Below are 17,619 nucleotides of genomic sequence, written 5' to 3'. Positions count from 1 at the left end.
GCAGAGATGCCAAAAAAAAAAGGAACACGCTGAAATTATGTGTAGGGATTATTTGGGCGAAACTGTTTTAGACAGGTTATGGAACTATTTCGGCGAAACAGTTAGAGACATTTTAAAAGATGATTTTTGAAGAGATTTTAGAAGAGAATTTAATGGTGAAACTCTGTGGTCGTTATACTACACAAGTTTCATTTGAACAGTGTTTTGAGATCCTCTAACCCAACCCCAAACGGTTCCAATCCTCCTACCTCAACCCCAAAGGAAGCCTCCGGTCCTCAAAGGCCCCCCCAGCTCCCAAGGGGCCACCTGCGCCCCCAAAGGCCCACCCAGACCCCCAAAGGCCATCCCCGGGCCCCCAAAGGCCCATCGAGCTCCCAAAGGACCAACGGGGTCCCAAAGGCCCTCCACCGATCCCCAAATGTCCCCCAGGCCCCCAACTGTCCCCCCGGACCCCCAAAGGCACTCCCTGTGCCCCAAAGGCCCTCCCTGTGCCCCCAAAGGCCCTCCCCCGGCCCCCAAAGGTCCCCCGGACCAGAGAAACGTCGCCGGGATGCGCCGTGGGCCAGGAAAGCGCCGCAGGATGTGCCGCAGGGATGCGCCGCGGGTCAGAAAAGCGCCACAGGGGATGCGCCGCAGAGGTGCACCGCGGGAAAGCGCCGCAGGATGCGGCGCAGGGATGCGCCGCAAAAAAAAGTAAACTAAAAAGTAAATATTTCGAAATGTTATCCCCCAAACGCCCTCCTCAGACCCCCAAAGGTCCTCCCCTGGTCCGCAAAGGTCCCCCGGGCTCCCAAAGGGCCAACCGGCCCCCAAGGGTCCCCCGGACCCACAAAGGTCCTCCCCCGGGCCCCAAAGGTCCACTGGGCTCCCAAAGGCCCACCCCCGGTCCCCAAAGGTCCCCCGGGCTCCCAAACGACCCCTCAATCCTCAAGGGCCCCCGGATCCCCAAACACCCTCCCTGGGTCCCAAAGGTCCTCCCCCGGTCCCCATACATGCACACAAAAACTTACACACACACAAAAACTTACACACACACACAAAAAATTACACACACACACACGAAAACTCACAAACACACACTAAAAATTTCAAAAACACTAATAAACTAACACACACACAAAAACAAAATCAAAAAAACAAGCAAAAAAAAAAACTTACACATGCACACTAAAAAATAAATGCACACAAAAACTTACTTGCATACAAAAACTTACACACACACACACACACAAAAAATACACACACACACACACACGATAAAAAAAACACACTATCCAAAACATACACACACAAAAAAAATAACACACACACACACACACAAAAACTTACACATGAACACAAAAAAACTCACACACACACACACACAAAACTTACACACACACACACACACACACACACAAAACTTACACACACACACACGAAAACATACACACACACTCCAAAACTGACACAAAAAAAAACTTAAACACAAAAACAAAAATAAAAATACACAAACAAACAAAAAAAAATAACAAACAAAAAAAATAACAAACAAACACACACAAACACAAAATTACACAAACACACAAAAAACTTACATCAACACAAAAAACCTTAGACACACAAAAACTTACACACAAGCACACAAAAACTTACACCAACAAACAAAAACTTAAAAGCACAAAAAAACTTACATGCACACACAAACTAAAACACACACAAAAACTTACAAACACGCACAAAAACTTACACACACACACAAAAACTTACACACACACACATGGAAACTTACACACACACGACAAAAATTACACACACACTCAAAAACTTACACACACACACAAAAACTTACACACACACACACACAAAAACTTACACATGCACACGAAAACTTATATGCACACAAAAACTTACATGCACACAAAATATTACACACACACACACACACAAAACTTACACACACACACACACGAAAACTCACACACACACGCCAAAACTTACACACACACACACACACACACACACAAAAACATACACAAGAACACAAAAAAAACACACACACACACGCACAAAAACTTGCACACACACACACACACAAAAATAACTTACACACACACACAATATAACTTACACACACAAGAATAAAATTACACACACACAAAAACTTACACACACACACACACACACGCACAAAAACTTACAAATGCACACGAAAACTAACAAGCACACAAATAATTACATGCAAACACACACTTACATGCACACAAAAACTTACACACACACACACACGAAAAATCACAAACACACACACACCAAAACTAACACACACACAAAAAATTACACACACACACACACAAAAACTTACACATTAACACAAAAAAAACACACACACACACTAACAAAAACTTACACACACACACACTCACAAAACTTACACACACACACACTAAAACTTACACATACACTCCAAAACTTACACACACAAAAACATACACTTCCACATGAAAACTTACACACACACACACGAAAACTTACACACACACGCAAGAACTTACACACACACACACACACACACGCCAAAACTTACACACACACGCCAAAACTTACACACACACACACACACAAAACTTACACAAACACACACACTAAAACATACACACACACGCCAAAAATTACACACAAACAAACACAAAAAATCTCACAAACACGCCAAAACTTACACACACACAAAAACTTACACACACACACACACAAAAACTTACACATGAACACAAAAAAACTCACACACACACTCACAAAAACAAACACACACACACACAAAAACATAACAAACACACACACAAACGAAAACTAACAAAAAAACTCCAAATATTACACACACAAAATAATAATCAAACACACACACACACACAAAAACTTACACACACACACACACAAAAAACTTACACACACAAAAACTTACACACACACACACACACAAAAAATAAAACAAAAACAAAAAAAAAATAAATCAAAACAAACAATCTAAGACACACAAAAAATAACACACACACACACAAACAAACTTAGACACACACTCAAAAACTTACATCCACACAAAAACTTACATGCACACAAAAACTTACACACACACAAAAACTTACACACACGCACAAAAACTTACACACACACACAAAAAATTACACACACACACACAAACATTAAAACTAACACATACATCAAAAAACTTACACACAAACGCCAAAACTTACACACACACACACAAAAAATAAAAAAAAAAAAAACAAAAAAACTTAAAAAAGCACAATACAAATTAAATTAACAAAAACACATACATTAACAAACAAAATTAAAAAAACACAAACACAAACAACTTACACACACAAACACACGAAAACTTACACACACGCGCCAAAACTTACACACACACACAAAAACTTACACACACACACACAAAAAAACATACACAATAACACAAAAAAAACTCACAAACACACGCAAAAAAACTTACACACACACACACACAAAAACTTACACATGCACACGAAAACTTACACATGCACACGAAAATTTACATGCACACAAAAACTTACATGCACACAAAAACTTACACACACAAACACACGAAAACTCACACACACACACCCCAAAACATACAAAAAAAAACAAAATTACACAAAAACACACACACAAACACAAAAACTTACACATGAACACAAAAAAACTCACACACACACGCAAAAAAACTTACACACACACACACACACAAAACTTACACATACACACACGAAAACTTACACACACACGCCAAAACTTACACACACAAAAACTTACACCTGCACACGAAAACTTACACACACACACACGAAAACTTACACAAACACTCCAAAACTAACATACACACACACACACGCCAAAACTTACACACACACGCCAAAACTTACACACACACACACAAAAACTTACACAGTCACACGAAAACTTACATGCACACAAAAACTTACATGCACACAAAAACTTACACACACACACATGCCAAAACTTACACACACACAAAAACTTACACACACACACAAACTTACACACACACACACACACACAAAAACTTACACATGAACACAAAAAAAACTCACACACACACGCACAAAGACTTGCACACACACACACACACACAAAAACTAAAACAAACACACACTAAAACTTACAGACACACTACAAAACTAACAAACACAAAAACTTACACACACACACACACACAAACTAACACATGCACGCGAAAACTAACATGCACACAAAAACTAACATCCACACAAAAACTTACACACACACACACACACAAAACTTACACACACAAACACACGAAAACTCACACACACACGCCAAAACTTACACACACACAAAAACTTACACACACACACACACACACAAAAACTTACACATGAACACAAAAAAAACTCACACACACACGCACAAAAACTTACACACACACACACACACAAAACTTACACACACACACACGAAAACTTACACACACACGCCAAAATTTACACACACAAAAACTAACACATGCACACGAAAACTGACACACACACACACACGATAACTAAAACACACACTCCAAAAATAACACACACACACAAACACACAAACAAAAAAACTTACACACAAACAAAAAAAAACACAATAACACAAGAACTAGAAAACTGACATTCACAAAAAATATAAAATTAACAAAAAAAATTACACACACACACACACAAAAAAAACTTAAAAACACACCCAAACAAGCTAAAACACACACACAAACGACAAAAATTAAACACACCAAAAAACTTACACACACACACACACACACACAAAAACTTACACATGAACACAAAAAAAAATCACACACACACTCACAAAAACTAAAACACACACACACATACCCACACAAAACATACAAAAACACACAAAATAAAATAAACACACACGCAAAAAAAAAAAAACAAACAAAAATACACACACACACACACACACACACACACACACACACACACAAACTTACACACACACACACAAAAAACTTAAACACACAAAAAACTTACACACACACACACACGCAAAAACTTAGACAAACACACAAAAAACTTATATCCACACGCAATATCTTAGACACACAAAAACTTACACACACACACAAAAACTTACACACACACACAAAAACTTACATGCACAAAAACACTTACATGCACACAAAAACTTACACACACACAAACACTGACACACACTCACAAAAACTTACACACACACACACAAAAACACTTACACACACACACACACTAAAACTTACACACACACGCAAAAACTAACACACACACACAAAAAAAAACAAACACACACACACACACAAAAACTTACACATGCACACGAAAACTTACATGCACACAAAAACTTATACACACACACACGAAAACTTACACACACACGTCAAAACTTACACACACAAAAAACTTAGACACACACAAACATACACACACACACACACAAAAACTTACACCCACACGCAAAAACTTACACACACACACACAAAAACTTACACACACAAAAACTTACACACACACACACACACAAAAACTTACACCCACACGCAAAAACTTACACACACACACACACAAACTTACACACACACACGAAAACATACTCACACACAAAAAATTACACACACTCACAAAAACTTACACACACACACACAAAAACTTACACACACACGAAAACTTACTCACACACACTAAAACTTACACACACACACCCAAAAACTAACACACACACAAAAACTAACACACACACACACACACACACAAAAACTTACACAAGCACACGAAAACTCTATATGGTGATCCATTCAAACTGAACTATTCACGTACAGAAGTCTCTATTGGTATCCTTATTCTATACATATCTAGTAGGAGAAAATAAAAATAGCAGAAATAAATTTATTGTATGATTACAATATAAAACTCATTATGCATATCAAAAATGGGATTAGTCCACCAGCCTGAATGGTGGAAATCCACTAGCTCAATATTGGGGTCTCAGTCCTCCAGCCTGAATGGTGGAAATTCACTAGCTCAGAATTAGGGTCTTAGTCCACCAGTCTGAATGGTGGAAATTCACTAGCTCAGAATTGGGGTCTTAGTCCACCAGCCTGAATGGTTGAAATTCACATTAGACGAGGTTACGTGCACACACACACACAGAGAGAGACGACTAACACACAGGGACAACACACACAAAGAGACGACACCTAAACTTTTCCGGCGAGTATGGTTAGGTTAGGCTAGATTAAGTTAGGTTAGGTTAAGTTAGGTTAGGTTAGCCCACGTACGCTTCACTTAGGTTAGCTTAGGTTAGGTGAGAGACAGGCAAAAAGTTAGGTGTATGATAAGGTTAGGTTAGGTTAGATTAAGTTAGGTTAGGTTAAGTTAGGTTAGGCTTGGTTAGCCTAAGTTCGCGCGCGTTCGTAGGCTATCCGAGCCTAACCTAACTTAAACTAACCTAACCTAACCTAATCCTACACCTAACTTTTTGCCTGTCTCTCACCCAACCTCAGCTAACCTAAGTGAAGCGTACATGGGCTAACCTAACCTAACCTAACTTGATCTAGCCTAACCTAACCTAACCATACTCGCTGGAAAAGGTTAGGTGTCGTCTCTTTGTGTGTGTGTTGTCCCTGTGTGTTAGTCGTCTCTCTCTGTGTGTGTGTGCGCACGTAACCTCGACTACTGTGAATTTCAACCATTCACACTGGTGGACTAAGACCCCAATTCTGAGCTAATGAATTTCCACCATTCAGACCGGTGGACTAAGACCCTAATTCTGAGCTACTGAATTTCCACCATTCAGGCTGGTGGACTGATACCCCAATATTGAGCTAGTGGATTTCCACCATTCAGGCCGGTGGACTAATCCCATTTTTGATATGCATAATGAGTTTTATATTGTAATCATACAATAAATTTGTTTCTGCTATTTTTTTTTTCTCCTACTAGATATGTATAGAATAAGGATACCAATAGAGACTTCTGTACATGAATAGTTCAGTTTGAATGGATCACCATATAGAGTTTTCGTGTGCATGTGTAAGTTTTTGTGTGTGTGTGTGTAAGTTTTTGTGTGTGTGTAAGTTTTTGCGTGTGTGTGTGTATGTTTTAGTGTGTGTGCATAAGTTTTCGTGTGTGTGTGTGTGTGTAAGTTTGTGTGCGTGTGTGTAGTTTTTGTGCGTGCGTGTAAGTTTTTGTGTGTGCGTATGTTTTCGTGTGTGTGTAAGTTTTTGTGTGTGTGTGTATAAGTTTTTGCGTGTGGGTGTAAGTTTGTGTGTGTGTGTGTGTGTGTGTTTTGTGTGTGTGTGTGTAAGTTGTTGCGTGTGGGTGTAAGTTTTGTGTGTGTGTGTGTGTAAGTTTTTGTGTGTCTAAGCTTTTGTGTGTGTAAGTTTTGACGTGTGTGTGTAAGTTTCCGTGTGTGTGTTTATAAGTTTTTGTGTGCATGTAAGTTTTCGTGTGCATGTGTAAGTTTTTGTGTGCGTGTGTGTGTGTGTGTAAGTTTTTGTGTGTGTGTGTAAGTTTTGGCGTGTGTGTGTAAGTTTTCGTGTGTGTGTGTGTAGGTTTTTGTGTGTGTGAGTAAGTTTTTGTGCGTGTGTGAAAGTTTTTGTGTGTGTGTAAGTTTTTGTGTGCATGTAAGTTTTTGTGTGCATGTAAGTTTTTGCGTGTGGGTGTAAGTTTTGTGTGTGTGTGTAAGTTTTTGTGTGTCTAAGCTATTGCGTGTGGATATAAGTTTTTTGTGTGTTTGTGTAAGTTTGTGTGTGTGTGTGTGTGTGTGTAAGTTTTTGTGTGTGTAGTTTTTCTGTGTGTGTGTGTAAGTTTGTGTGTGTGTGTGTGTGTGTGTGTGTGTGTGTGTGTGTGTGTGTGTGTGTAAGTCTTTGTGTGTGTACGTCTTGCGTGTGTGTGTAAGTTCTCGTGTGTGTGTGTGTAAGTTTTGTGTGTGTGTGTGTGTGTGTAGTTTTGTGCGTGTGTGTGTGAGTCTTTTTGTGTCCATGTGTAAGTCTTTGTGGATGTGTGTGTGTGTGTGTAGTCTTTGTGTGTGTGTAAGCTTCGCGTGTGTGTGTGAGTTTTCGTGTGTGTGTGTGTGTGTGTGTGTTTGTGTGTGTGTGTGTTTGTTAGTTTGTGTGTGCATTTAAGTTTTTGCGGTCTCTTTATTGTTCTTGTTGATTTTTTTGTTTTGTGTGTGTGTGGGTTTGTAAGTTTGTGTGTGTGTGTGTGTGTGTGTGTGTAAGTTTTTACGTTTTCGTTGATTTTTTCGTGTGTGTGTGTGTGTAATTTATCGTTAGAATTTGTTAGATTTTTTGTTTGTAAGTTTTTTGTGTGTGTGTGTGTAAATTTGTGTGTGTGTGTGTGTGTGTGTGTGTTAGTTTTTGTGTGTGTATGTTTTGGTGTGTGTGTGTAAGTTTTCATGTGTGTGTGTGGAAGTTTTGTGTGTGTGTGTGTGTGTAAGTTTTTGTGCGTGTGTGTGTGAGTTTTTTTTGTGTTCATGTTTAAGTTTTTGTGTGTGTGTGTGTGTGTGTTATTTTTTGTGTGTTTGTATTTTTTGGCGTTTGTGTGTTATTTTTAGTTTGTTTGTGTGTGGTATTTTTGTGTGTGTGTGTGTGTAAGTTTTTGTGTGCGTGTAAGTTTTTGTCTGCATGTAAGTTTTCGTGTGCATGTGTAAGTTTTTGTGTGTGTGTGTGTGTGTGAGTTTTTGTGTGTGTGTGTAAGTTTTTGCGTGTTTGTGTGAGTTTTCGTGTGTGTTTGTAAGTTTTCGTGTTTGTGTGTAAGGTTTTGTATGTTTGTAAGTTTTTGTGTTTGTGTAAGTTTTTCGTGTGTGTTTGTGTTATTTTTGTGAGTGTGTGTGTTTGAAAGTTTTTGTGCGTGTGTGTGTGAGTTTTTTTTGTGTTCATGTATAAGTTTTTGTGTGTGTGTGTGTGTTATTTTTTGTGTGTGTGTTAGTTTTGGCGTGTGTGTGTAAGTTTTCGTGTGTGTGTGTAAGTTTTCATGTGTGTGTGTAAGTTTTCGTGTGTGTTTAAGTTTTTGTGTGTGTTTAAGTTTTTGTGTGCATGTATGGGGACCGGGGGAGGGCCTTTGGGGCCCAGGGAGGGCGTTTGGGGATCCGGGGGCCCTTGAGAATTGAGTGGTCTTTTGGGAGCCTGGGGGACCTTTGGGGACCGGGCGAGGGCCTTTGGGAGCCCAGTGGACCTTTGGGGACCGGGGGAGGACCTTTGGGGGTCCGGGGGACCCTTGGGGGCCGGTTGGCCCTTTGGGAGCCCAGGGGACCTTTGAGGACCAGGGGAGGGCCTTTGGGGGTCTGAGGAGGGCGTTTGGGGGATAACATTTCGAAATTTTTACTTTTTAGTTTACTTTTTTTTTGCAGCGCATCCCTGCGGCGCATCCTGCGGCGCATTCCTACGGTGCCTCCCTGCGGCGCATCCCCCGCGACGCTTTCCTGACCCGTGGCGCATCCCCGCAGCACATCCTGCAGTGCTTTTCTGGCCCACGGCGCATCCCGGCGACGTTTCTCTGGCCCGGGGGAGGGCCTTTGGGGGCACAGGGAGGGCCTTTGGGGCACAGGGAGTGCCTTTGGGGGTCCGGGGGGACTTTGGGGGCCTGGGGGACATTTGGGGACCGGTGGAGGGCCTTTGGGACCCCTTTGGTCCTTTGGGAGGTCGATGGGCCTTTGGGGGGCCCGGGGATGGCCTTTGGGGGTCTGGATGGGCCTTTGGGGGTGCCGGTGGCCCTTTGGGAGCTTGGGGGGCCTTTGAGGACCGGGGGCTTCCTTCGGGGTTGGGGTAGGAGGATTGGAACCCTTTGGGGTTGGGTTAGAGGACCTCATAACACTGTTCAAATGAAACTTGTGTATTATAACGACCACAGAGTTTCACCATTAAATTCTCTTCTAAAATCTCTTCAAAAATCATCTTTTAAAATGTCTCTAACTGTTTCGCCGAAATAGTTCCATAACCTGTCTAAAACAGTTTCGCCCAAATAATCCCTACACATAATTTCAGCGTGTTCCTTTTTTTTTTGGCATCTCTGCGCTAATGCATTTCAAATTAATAAGAAACCTGATTCCCGCGCGAAAACAATTCATCGCTAAGATGTTTCTTGGAGAATTGTTTCCATGGCCTTTGGCTATTAATATCCTTTGGAGTTCGACCAAAAGAGTTGTTTCCGATGCAAAGACATTAATGACTTGGATCTATTCCTGGAGAATCGCTTCTATGCGAAAATTTTTAAAGTCTAACAGATGATGTCATTGGTTGATTGATCTGTCAAGAAAGGGGGAATTAATTTGTTGTTTCTAAGGGGAATTATTGATTCACGATGGGTGAATTGAGGTCGACAGCACAGGTGTTTGACATTCGCTGAGAGCGTGCACTTACAACAACAACAACATCGACCTTGGAAATTTAGGTCATTGACCCCATTAACCACGTGTTCTCCCTAATGACTCTATGCCCTTATTTGGTGTACTCGTGGGAGTTTTAGGGTCACTTCTACTGACCATGCCCCCCCCCCCCTAAAATTTTAAATAGAAGTTAATTCATTGATGTTTCATTTACATAGTTTTATCAATTTTCTCTCCGGGGGAAATTATGTGGTGGGCATGAATGAAGACTCGCAGCTAAATTAAATTTAGTCATTTTCTTTTTTGCCATGTGTTTATTGTTCATTATGCTTATTTATTATTTTTATGTTTATTATAATGCCATTTTACAATTTTATGTTAGGAATTTGCGCGGTAAATTTCCGAGGTTCGACTTAGAAGAAACCGTATTTTCCTTAAAGGGCTTGCGTTTTGAGCAGCTTCTTTTGGGATATGTTCGCAGGATGTGTTGTACTCCGAATACATTCAATGCATTCTGGAGGTGTAGCAATTTGAACATATTACCAAGGATATCATCCAAAACTGGACTGTCAACCACAAACATCTATTAAATATTTTCAAATTTAAAAGTCTCTGGTAGTTGAGCCACGTGCACAACCTAGGTGTACACACAGTCATGTATGTTAAAGGATATGGATATAAAGGTTAAAGGTACGTTAAAGGTTAAAGGATATATGATAAGATGTAACCATGAATGGCTGTTGATTATTGAGCAAAACACTAGGAACATAATTTACTTGAAGTATGTGCAAGTGTACGTAAGTGTAATTTATCCTGTGTAAAGGAAAAAACCCTTAAGATCAATCTAAAGAACCTCGAAGAATACATTTTAAGTATGTTGACTTGCAAGCATTCTTATAAGGTAACAGCCTAAAAAAGTATTATGAAAACCCTCCGCCTTAAAACAAATCTATTGATTCCTTCAAGGGTCAGGCTTGTGTACAACTGTAGGCTGTTCAGAATCAGGGTTGCCAAAACTTTTAGGGACAAAAGTGTCCAAATCAGTCAAAAAAGGACTCTTTTAGTGTCCCTTTAGAAAATTAGCCAATATACAGGGTTTTCACTATGAATTTTCAAACCTGTGAAAAAAGTGCCAAAAAACCTGTGAAGTTTGTTCTTCTTTGTTCTGCTACCTAGCGGTCTGTTACCTGCATGAGTTCTGCAGGTATTTCCAGCTTTGACATTAACGCTACCAATAAATTAAGTTTAGTGCTAGTTCAATTTGAAGAGATGGCAGAAAAAAAATCGTCACGAGAATGTCAGCAGAGCGAAATTTTAGTTTGACTATCGATACCGCTACTTATAATAGTCGAAAGGTAAGGGACTAACCATAGGGATTCATTTTCAATTCGGTATGTTCATAAGTTATGCGAAAAAGATGCGAGTTGTTAATCTTCATTACGTATTAAGGATCTTTGGGTGCGACATGGCCCGAACGGCAGTAGCAATGAAATGTCTATTTTGACTTACATGGTTTTAAAGTTAAACAAAAGGCGTCGATCTCCTTAACCACTCAGTCAACTGGTTGGTCAAGTGATTGAAATCGTTTAACAACTCCTCTATCTTGCCGTTTTCTGAACATTTAGAAGTAGCCCTGAGCAAAAATTACGCGTTCGAGAACTAAAAAAGTGAGAAGACAAGGCCGATTGAAATAAATTCGCTTATGTTATACGCGATAGAAACGGGCAACCAGCGTTTGACAAAAAAAACACAGCTGAAAGTATAGAATATAAAACAGAAACATTTACTAGCGGCTATAAATAAAATTGAGCTGCAACACAGCTTTTATGCGAAACTCCTTTTCTTATTTTAATGGCAGCAGTGTAATAATAGCCATCTGCACACGGCTAAACGTCGCAGAGTTTTACGTGGAATGTTCCAGCAGAGACTGGCCATTCACTTCTTCTTTCCAGCCTTTTCAGTGGCCTTGGTAACTTTGCCACCAGCAGTAGGAGGGTCCTTGGAGTTGACCGACTTGATGACAAACGTCAATCGTAAGATAGAAGAAAAAGATGGGTTCGATAGTTCTAGCATACCACATTGGTTAAGACTGTAGGTCCTATTCCTATTCGGTTGATAAATGGTGTTCGCGCAGGGCGCAAAAACATCTAAGTAAAATCCCCAAGCCGTTACCAAAGCTTAAAAGTAAAGTACAAATTAAAAGCAGTCGTATTTATAAAAAAAGAAGAAAATAAAGACATTTGGTTTTGATTTGGAAAAATGCCAAAGTGTCCCTTTTTTTCAAAAAGCTGCCTTTTTTGACCAAATAGTATCCCGGTGTCCCTCAGAGTGAAAAAGTGTCCAAAAGCCACTAAAAGTGTCCATTTGGCATCCCAGTTCAGAATTAAAACGCATTCCCTACAAATGCAAGAAAAACCGGTTCCGAGTTAGATATACCATTAGGAAGCTTTGAGAAGACGCTAGATGCCCTTTTTGCTTTATCATTGCTGTAATCACCAACATTTGACATAATTCCCCACATATCCCCGGACTATTCTATTGGTCAACATGAAACTGCGGACTTTGTCGAAGATTTCGTGGCCTTTGCCAATAGTAACCGAAACTCTGAAAAAGAAATTTTGAAAATGATAGATACATTTAGAATTTCCTTTCCATGGTGATTCCAAGTTTGTAAAATTCATTGAGCTTATAATTGCATAACAAAAAGTATTAGCCCAAGAACGATTTGTGGAAAAGGGGGAAATATCCCAAAAACGGGAAGGGGAGGTAAAAAACTTTTTTATTTTATAATTTTTTTTATGTAGTGGCACACCCTCGCAATCTTAGCATTTTGTGTGTTAATGCTTGATTTTTTCATTTGTTTGATATAAATTATTGTACAACTACTACTACGGTACCATAATTTTTTCCAAGTACTGATTAAGGCAAAGTTATAACGGGCTCTTAATTTTTAAATATCCCTCTCGACGAAAAGCCTACTATGAATTCTAACAAAGAGAAATTTAAGTTATGCAGACCAGATAATTAATTATTGATTCTTTCTGATCCAAAATAAGAAAAGCCAGTTTCTTGGTACTGACGTGCTGAGGCCTGTTTGTATCTAAAGTTAGGGTAGCAGATTGCTGATTTTGGTACCTAAGAAATTTAAACATATCTGAGACACGGCTTTCTTCCTATTTCCGTACCAAAAAGAAAAATTAACGAAAGGTTTCTCAAATATGTCGAGTCTGATGCACTGATTTCACCACGATTCTATTCCTAATTGGTGTTTGTTAGTTTTTTGTAAGATTGTCGAACTTTTTTTATTCAATAAGTTTTAATAGTAAAATTGTTTAATTTTACGTATTAGGAATCAGCAATAAAACATTTTTAATTACAGATTTAAAATTAAAGTCAAAAGCGCTAAAAACTATGCGTGGTTTTCTAGTTTCAACTGCTACCTTTACAAGATTGTCCTAATATAGATAAGGTATTTTGTCATATTACCTTTTTTCTGGATTCTTTTCCACACAATCATCCTCTAATAATTAGAAGAGACATTTCTTTATTACTCATTAAAATTCTTGTCTTATCAAATGCTTTGTTTGCTCACTTCATTTGTCTTGTCAACTTTTTTCACAGCTTTCGGCAAGTTTAGAAAATTTGGTGGACAGTCTATTACTACTAACAAGAAAATCAGTTTGACAAAACTTTTGCGACTTCTTAGAACCAAGAGTACCATTTCTAAGCAATTTCTCCCCTTTCAAAACTTTCACTTTGACAATAATAACTTTTAAAAAATCATTTCTTAGAAAGCTGTAGACAGGAAAGAGAATTAAAAGGAAGAAATGAGAGTTGAGTTCTGCTTCAAAAGAAGACTGCTTTTTCTCAAACTCTAGTTTAAATGAGGATAATCGTTAAAACCAAATTATTCGAGGAGCACAGTAGCCTAATGAACGATTACTAAGCCTCTTGTTATTCCATCATGATTAAAAGTTCGAAGTAGTCAATACGGTTGCAGTGGTATACAGCATGGTTGCAGCGGTAGCTGCAGCCTAGTCAAGAACGAACCACGGCCCATAGTAACATAATTAGTAAAACACGTTAAAAAAAACAAAAAAACAAGGTATTGAGAAAAAAACGAATGGTTAAAAGTCCAAAGTAGTCAGTATCCTAGTTAATGAAGTAACGTAGAATATTATCAAAAAAAGGTTTATCAAAGAGAACACGCCAATTTTTACAGACTTTCACCCTATTATTCATAGGAAAAACACATTCAATTTTAACTGAATATAATATTGGCTGTATAGCTACGATTTAGGAATATATGTTTACATTTTTTTGTGTAAATTTATACAAAACCTGATTTATACTAATAGTCCTAGAAGAATGCGTTTTTTGCTCAATTTTCTTTGTAAAAAAAAAAAAAATCTTTTTGAGTTCCTCCTAGTTAATTGCAAAGTTATTTCCCAGATAACTTCATAATGAGCAAAGCCTTAACTGAGCTACTTTGTAATCCAACAAATTAAAAAGAATCATTCAGCTTCTCATATTTAAAAATAAATATACATCTATATATATATATATATATATATATATATATATATATATATATATATATATATATATATATATATATATATATATATATATATATATATATATATATATATATATATATATATATATATATATATATATATATATATATAAATTCCATGTGAGGGGATCCCTAACTGTGTAACTCTTTTATCTATCAAAAATAAAGAGGATTGATTAGGATTGCCCACGATGTTCTAAATAGTTGGTGAATTTAAGCTTTAAAACTGGGATTAAAAAAAATCGTCTCAGGCAAATTCTTCAATAATCTAAAACTTCAGACTTCTTTTTTTATCTGCTTCTTTTTTTACAGCTTAGGCAATAGGCTTTACATAGTTTTTCTTGGTTTACACTGATGACGTTGGAAACGATTGTTGATTATGGTGTTAGAGAGTGCCGAGGGACGGCTCAAAACCCCTCAGAAAGCCAAAAATTAAAGTAGGTGTTACATTGCAGAGTAGCCAATCAGAGGAGCACTGAGAAGACTTTTAGGCAATTAAATAAGACGTTCAAATCTCAATGTCAGTGAATTGCACACAAAAGTGACACACAATATTATTTGTGATATCGAAGCATTAAAATAAGTAATACTGAGTGAAAAGTAAATTCTATTAATGACAGCACACACAATATGGCCAGACTATTTAAATGTATTGTCCAAAAGTGATGTGTCGAGAGGCTAAACATTTTAAGATCTCTCTTGTAAATGACACTTTTTTAATTAGGTAAAGACAATTGAAAAATTGTCAGGCAACAAGATCAGAGTTACTTAGAAACAACTGAAAGGAAAGACTAAGGATTGAATTAAGGAGCCAATAAAGCGACTTTAATATTTTTACACTGTCTTTAAATGTAAGTAAATCTAACATACCTGAAAACCACCTCCACCGCAGGTTTGAGAGCACTTTGACCAAGGAGTCAACAACCACTCAAATTTCAAGCTATTGAATCGAACTGCAAGATCATGGAAATTTTTACGAGTCAAATATATAGTGATCAAGGAGGCACACTTGTGCCTCTATAAAGAGGCGACCCACCACAATGTTAAGCGATTTCAGGTCCTAGAGGTCGCAGAGAGACGGCGGTAATTGCATTTTGTAGCCCAAGCTCAAACTAAGAAACTTGCAAAATTTCATCCTCCTCCGACTTTATCTTCATGGGGTAAACTGGGCCGGAAGTTTGGACCCTCCCACCACAGCCCCCATTTAACGTTGTCCGATTGGGCTGAAATTTAGAGGTTAAGCTTTCCTAGGGCCCAGGAGCTTATCCTCGAAATTTCAGCTCAATCCGATCACTCCTTCCCTGTTTTCAAAAAACCAAATATAGCCACTTAAAATTCATCTCTTTTTTTTTTTCTTAGCCACGCCTACAGGCCACAGTTGGCAACGGATCCGGTTGAATGAGGACTCATTCGAAGCAGAATTCGACCTGTTAGGGCCTTTTGATATTTTCAGACCGAAAAAATTATCCCCCGAATTTACATTTACGAAAAACCTCGTTTTCCTATATTAGCCCATGTTAATTTTTCCCTCCACAACCCCCCTTTAACGTTGTCTGATCGGGCTGAAATTTAGAGGATAAGCTTTCCTGGGGCCTGGGAGCTTATCGTCGAAATTTCAGCTCAATCTGATCACTCCTTCCCTGTTTTCCAAAAACCACATATCAAGATTTTTGGGAATTTGCTTGCGTCGAAAATACCTTCTATTTGCTAAACAACAATTACTATTGTGTTTGTATAGTCCAGCGGCTAAGACTTCAGACTTTCAGGCGGAAAACTCGGGTTCGATTCACCATCAGAGCAACTTTTTTATATACTTTGAAAAGAAACTCAGTTTCTTTTTTAAATTATTTGAAAAAAATTACGTTTTCTAAAGAGTTAAAGAGGCTGAGTTACAAGGTCGACCCTTAAAACGTACAGGGATTAGGAGGCACAGTTGGGGGGCTGTTAAAGAGGCTGAGTCACAAGTTCGAACCTTAAAACGTACAGGGATTAGGAGGCACCCTGTACGACGTGATTTGAGTATTCAGGAATTAAAAGCCTTAACACAAGAATGTTCAAGAGCGGGGGGTTTGGGGGGCGGCAGCCCCCAACTTTAACTCCTGACACGATCAGCTAACAGTTAGTCAAGCAATAATAAGTAATAAACTGTACAAAAACGTGCAGAAATTATTTGAAAAAAACTACGTTTTCTAAAGAGTTAAAGAGGCTGAGTTACAAGGTCGAACCTTAAAACGTACAGGGATTAGGAGGCACAGTTGGGGGGCTACCACCCCCAAACCCCCCGCTTTCGCAGCCTTTAAATATAAAAAAAAAATTTCTTTAAACTGAAAGTAAGGAGCGACATTAAAACTTAAAAAGAACAGAAATTATTCCGTATATGAAAGAGGCTGTGCCCTCCTCAACGCCTCGCTCTTTACGCTAAAGTTTTTATTGTTTAAAAAAAGAGTTGTGAGAAAGTCAAACTTTAGCGTAAAGAGCGAGGCGTTGAGGAGGGCACAGCCTCTTTCATATACGGAATAATTTCTGTTCTTTTTAAGTTTTAATGTCGCTCCTTACTTTCAGTTTAAAGAAATTTTTTTTTATATTTAAAGGCTGCGAAAGCGGGGGTTTGGGGGTGGTAGCCCCCAACTGTGCCTCCTAATCCC

General features: G+C 38.6%; 1 protein-coding gene across 4 annotated transcripts in view; it reads right to left on the bottom strand.

Annotated features, from left to right (window-relative positions):
* LOC148948608 (protein madd-4-like) overlaps nucleotides 1-17,619 on the bottom strand; it is a 511,292-nt gene that overhangs the window by 30,008 nt on the left and 463,665 nt on the right. For all 4 annotated transcript variants that reach the window (XM_089094504.1, XM_089094505.1, XM_089094503.1 and 1 more), the window contains one exon: nucleotides 15,845-15,927. In XM_089094504.1, the coding sequence (XP_088950630.1) occupies nucleotides 15,845-15,927 (83 nt within the window). The remainder of the gene's footprint in view (nucleotides 1-15,844; nucleotides 15,928-17,619) is intronic.

This window comes from Artemia sp. Qi Xiang Cuo, chromosome 9, assembly GCF_049724085.1.
Source record: "Artemia sp. Qi Xiang Cuo chromosome 9, ASM4972408v1, whole genome shotgun sequence".
NCBI classification, from domain to species: Eukaryota; Metazoa; Arthropoda; class Branchiopoda; order Anostraca; family Artemiidae; genus Artemia; species Artemia sp. Qi Xiang Cuo.
Note: the sequence above shows the minus strand (reverse complement) of the source record. Positions and strands in the feature narration are given on the sequence as shown.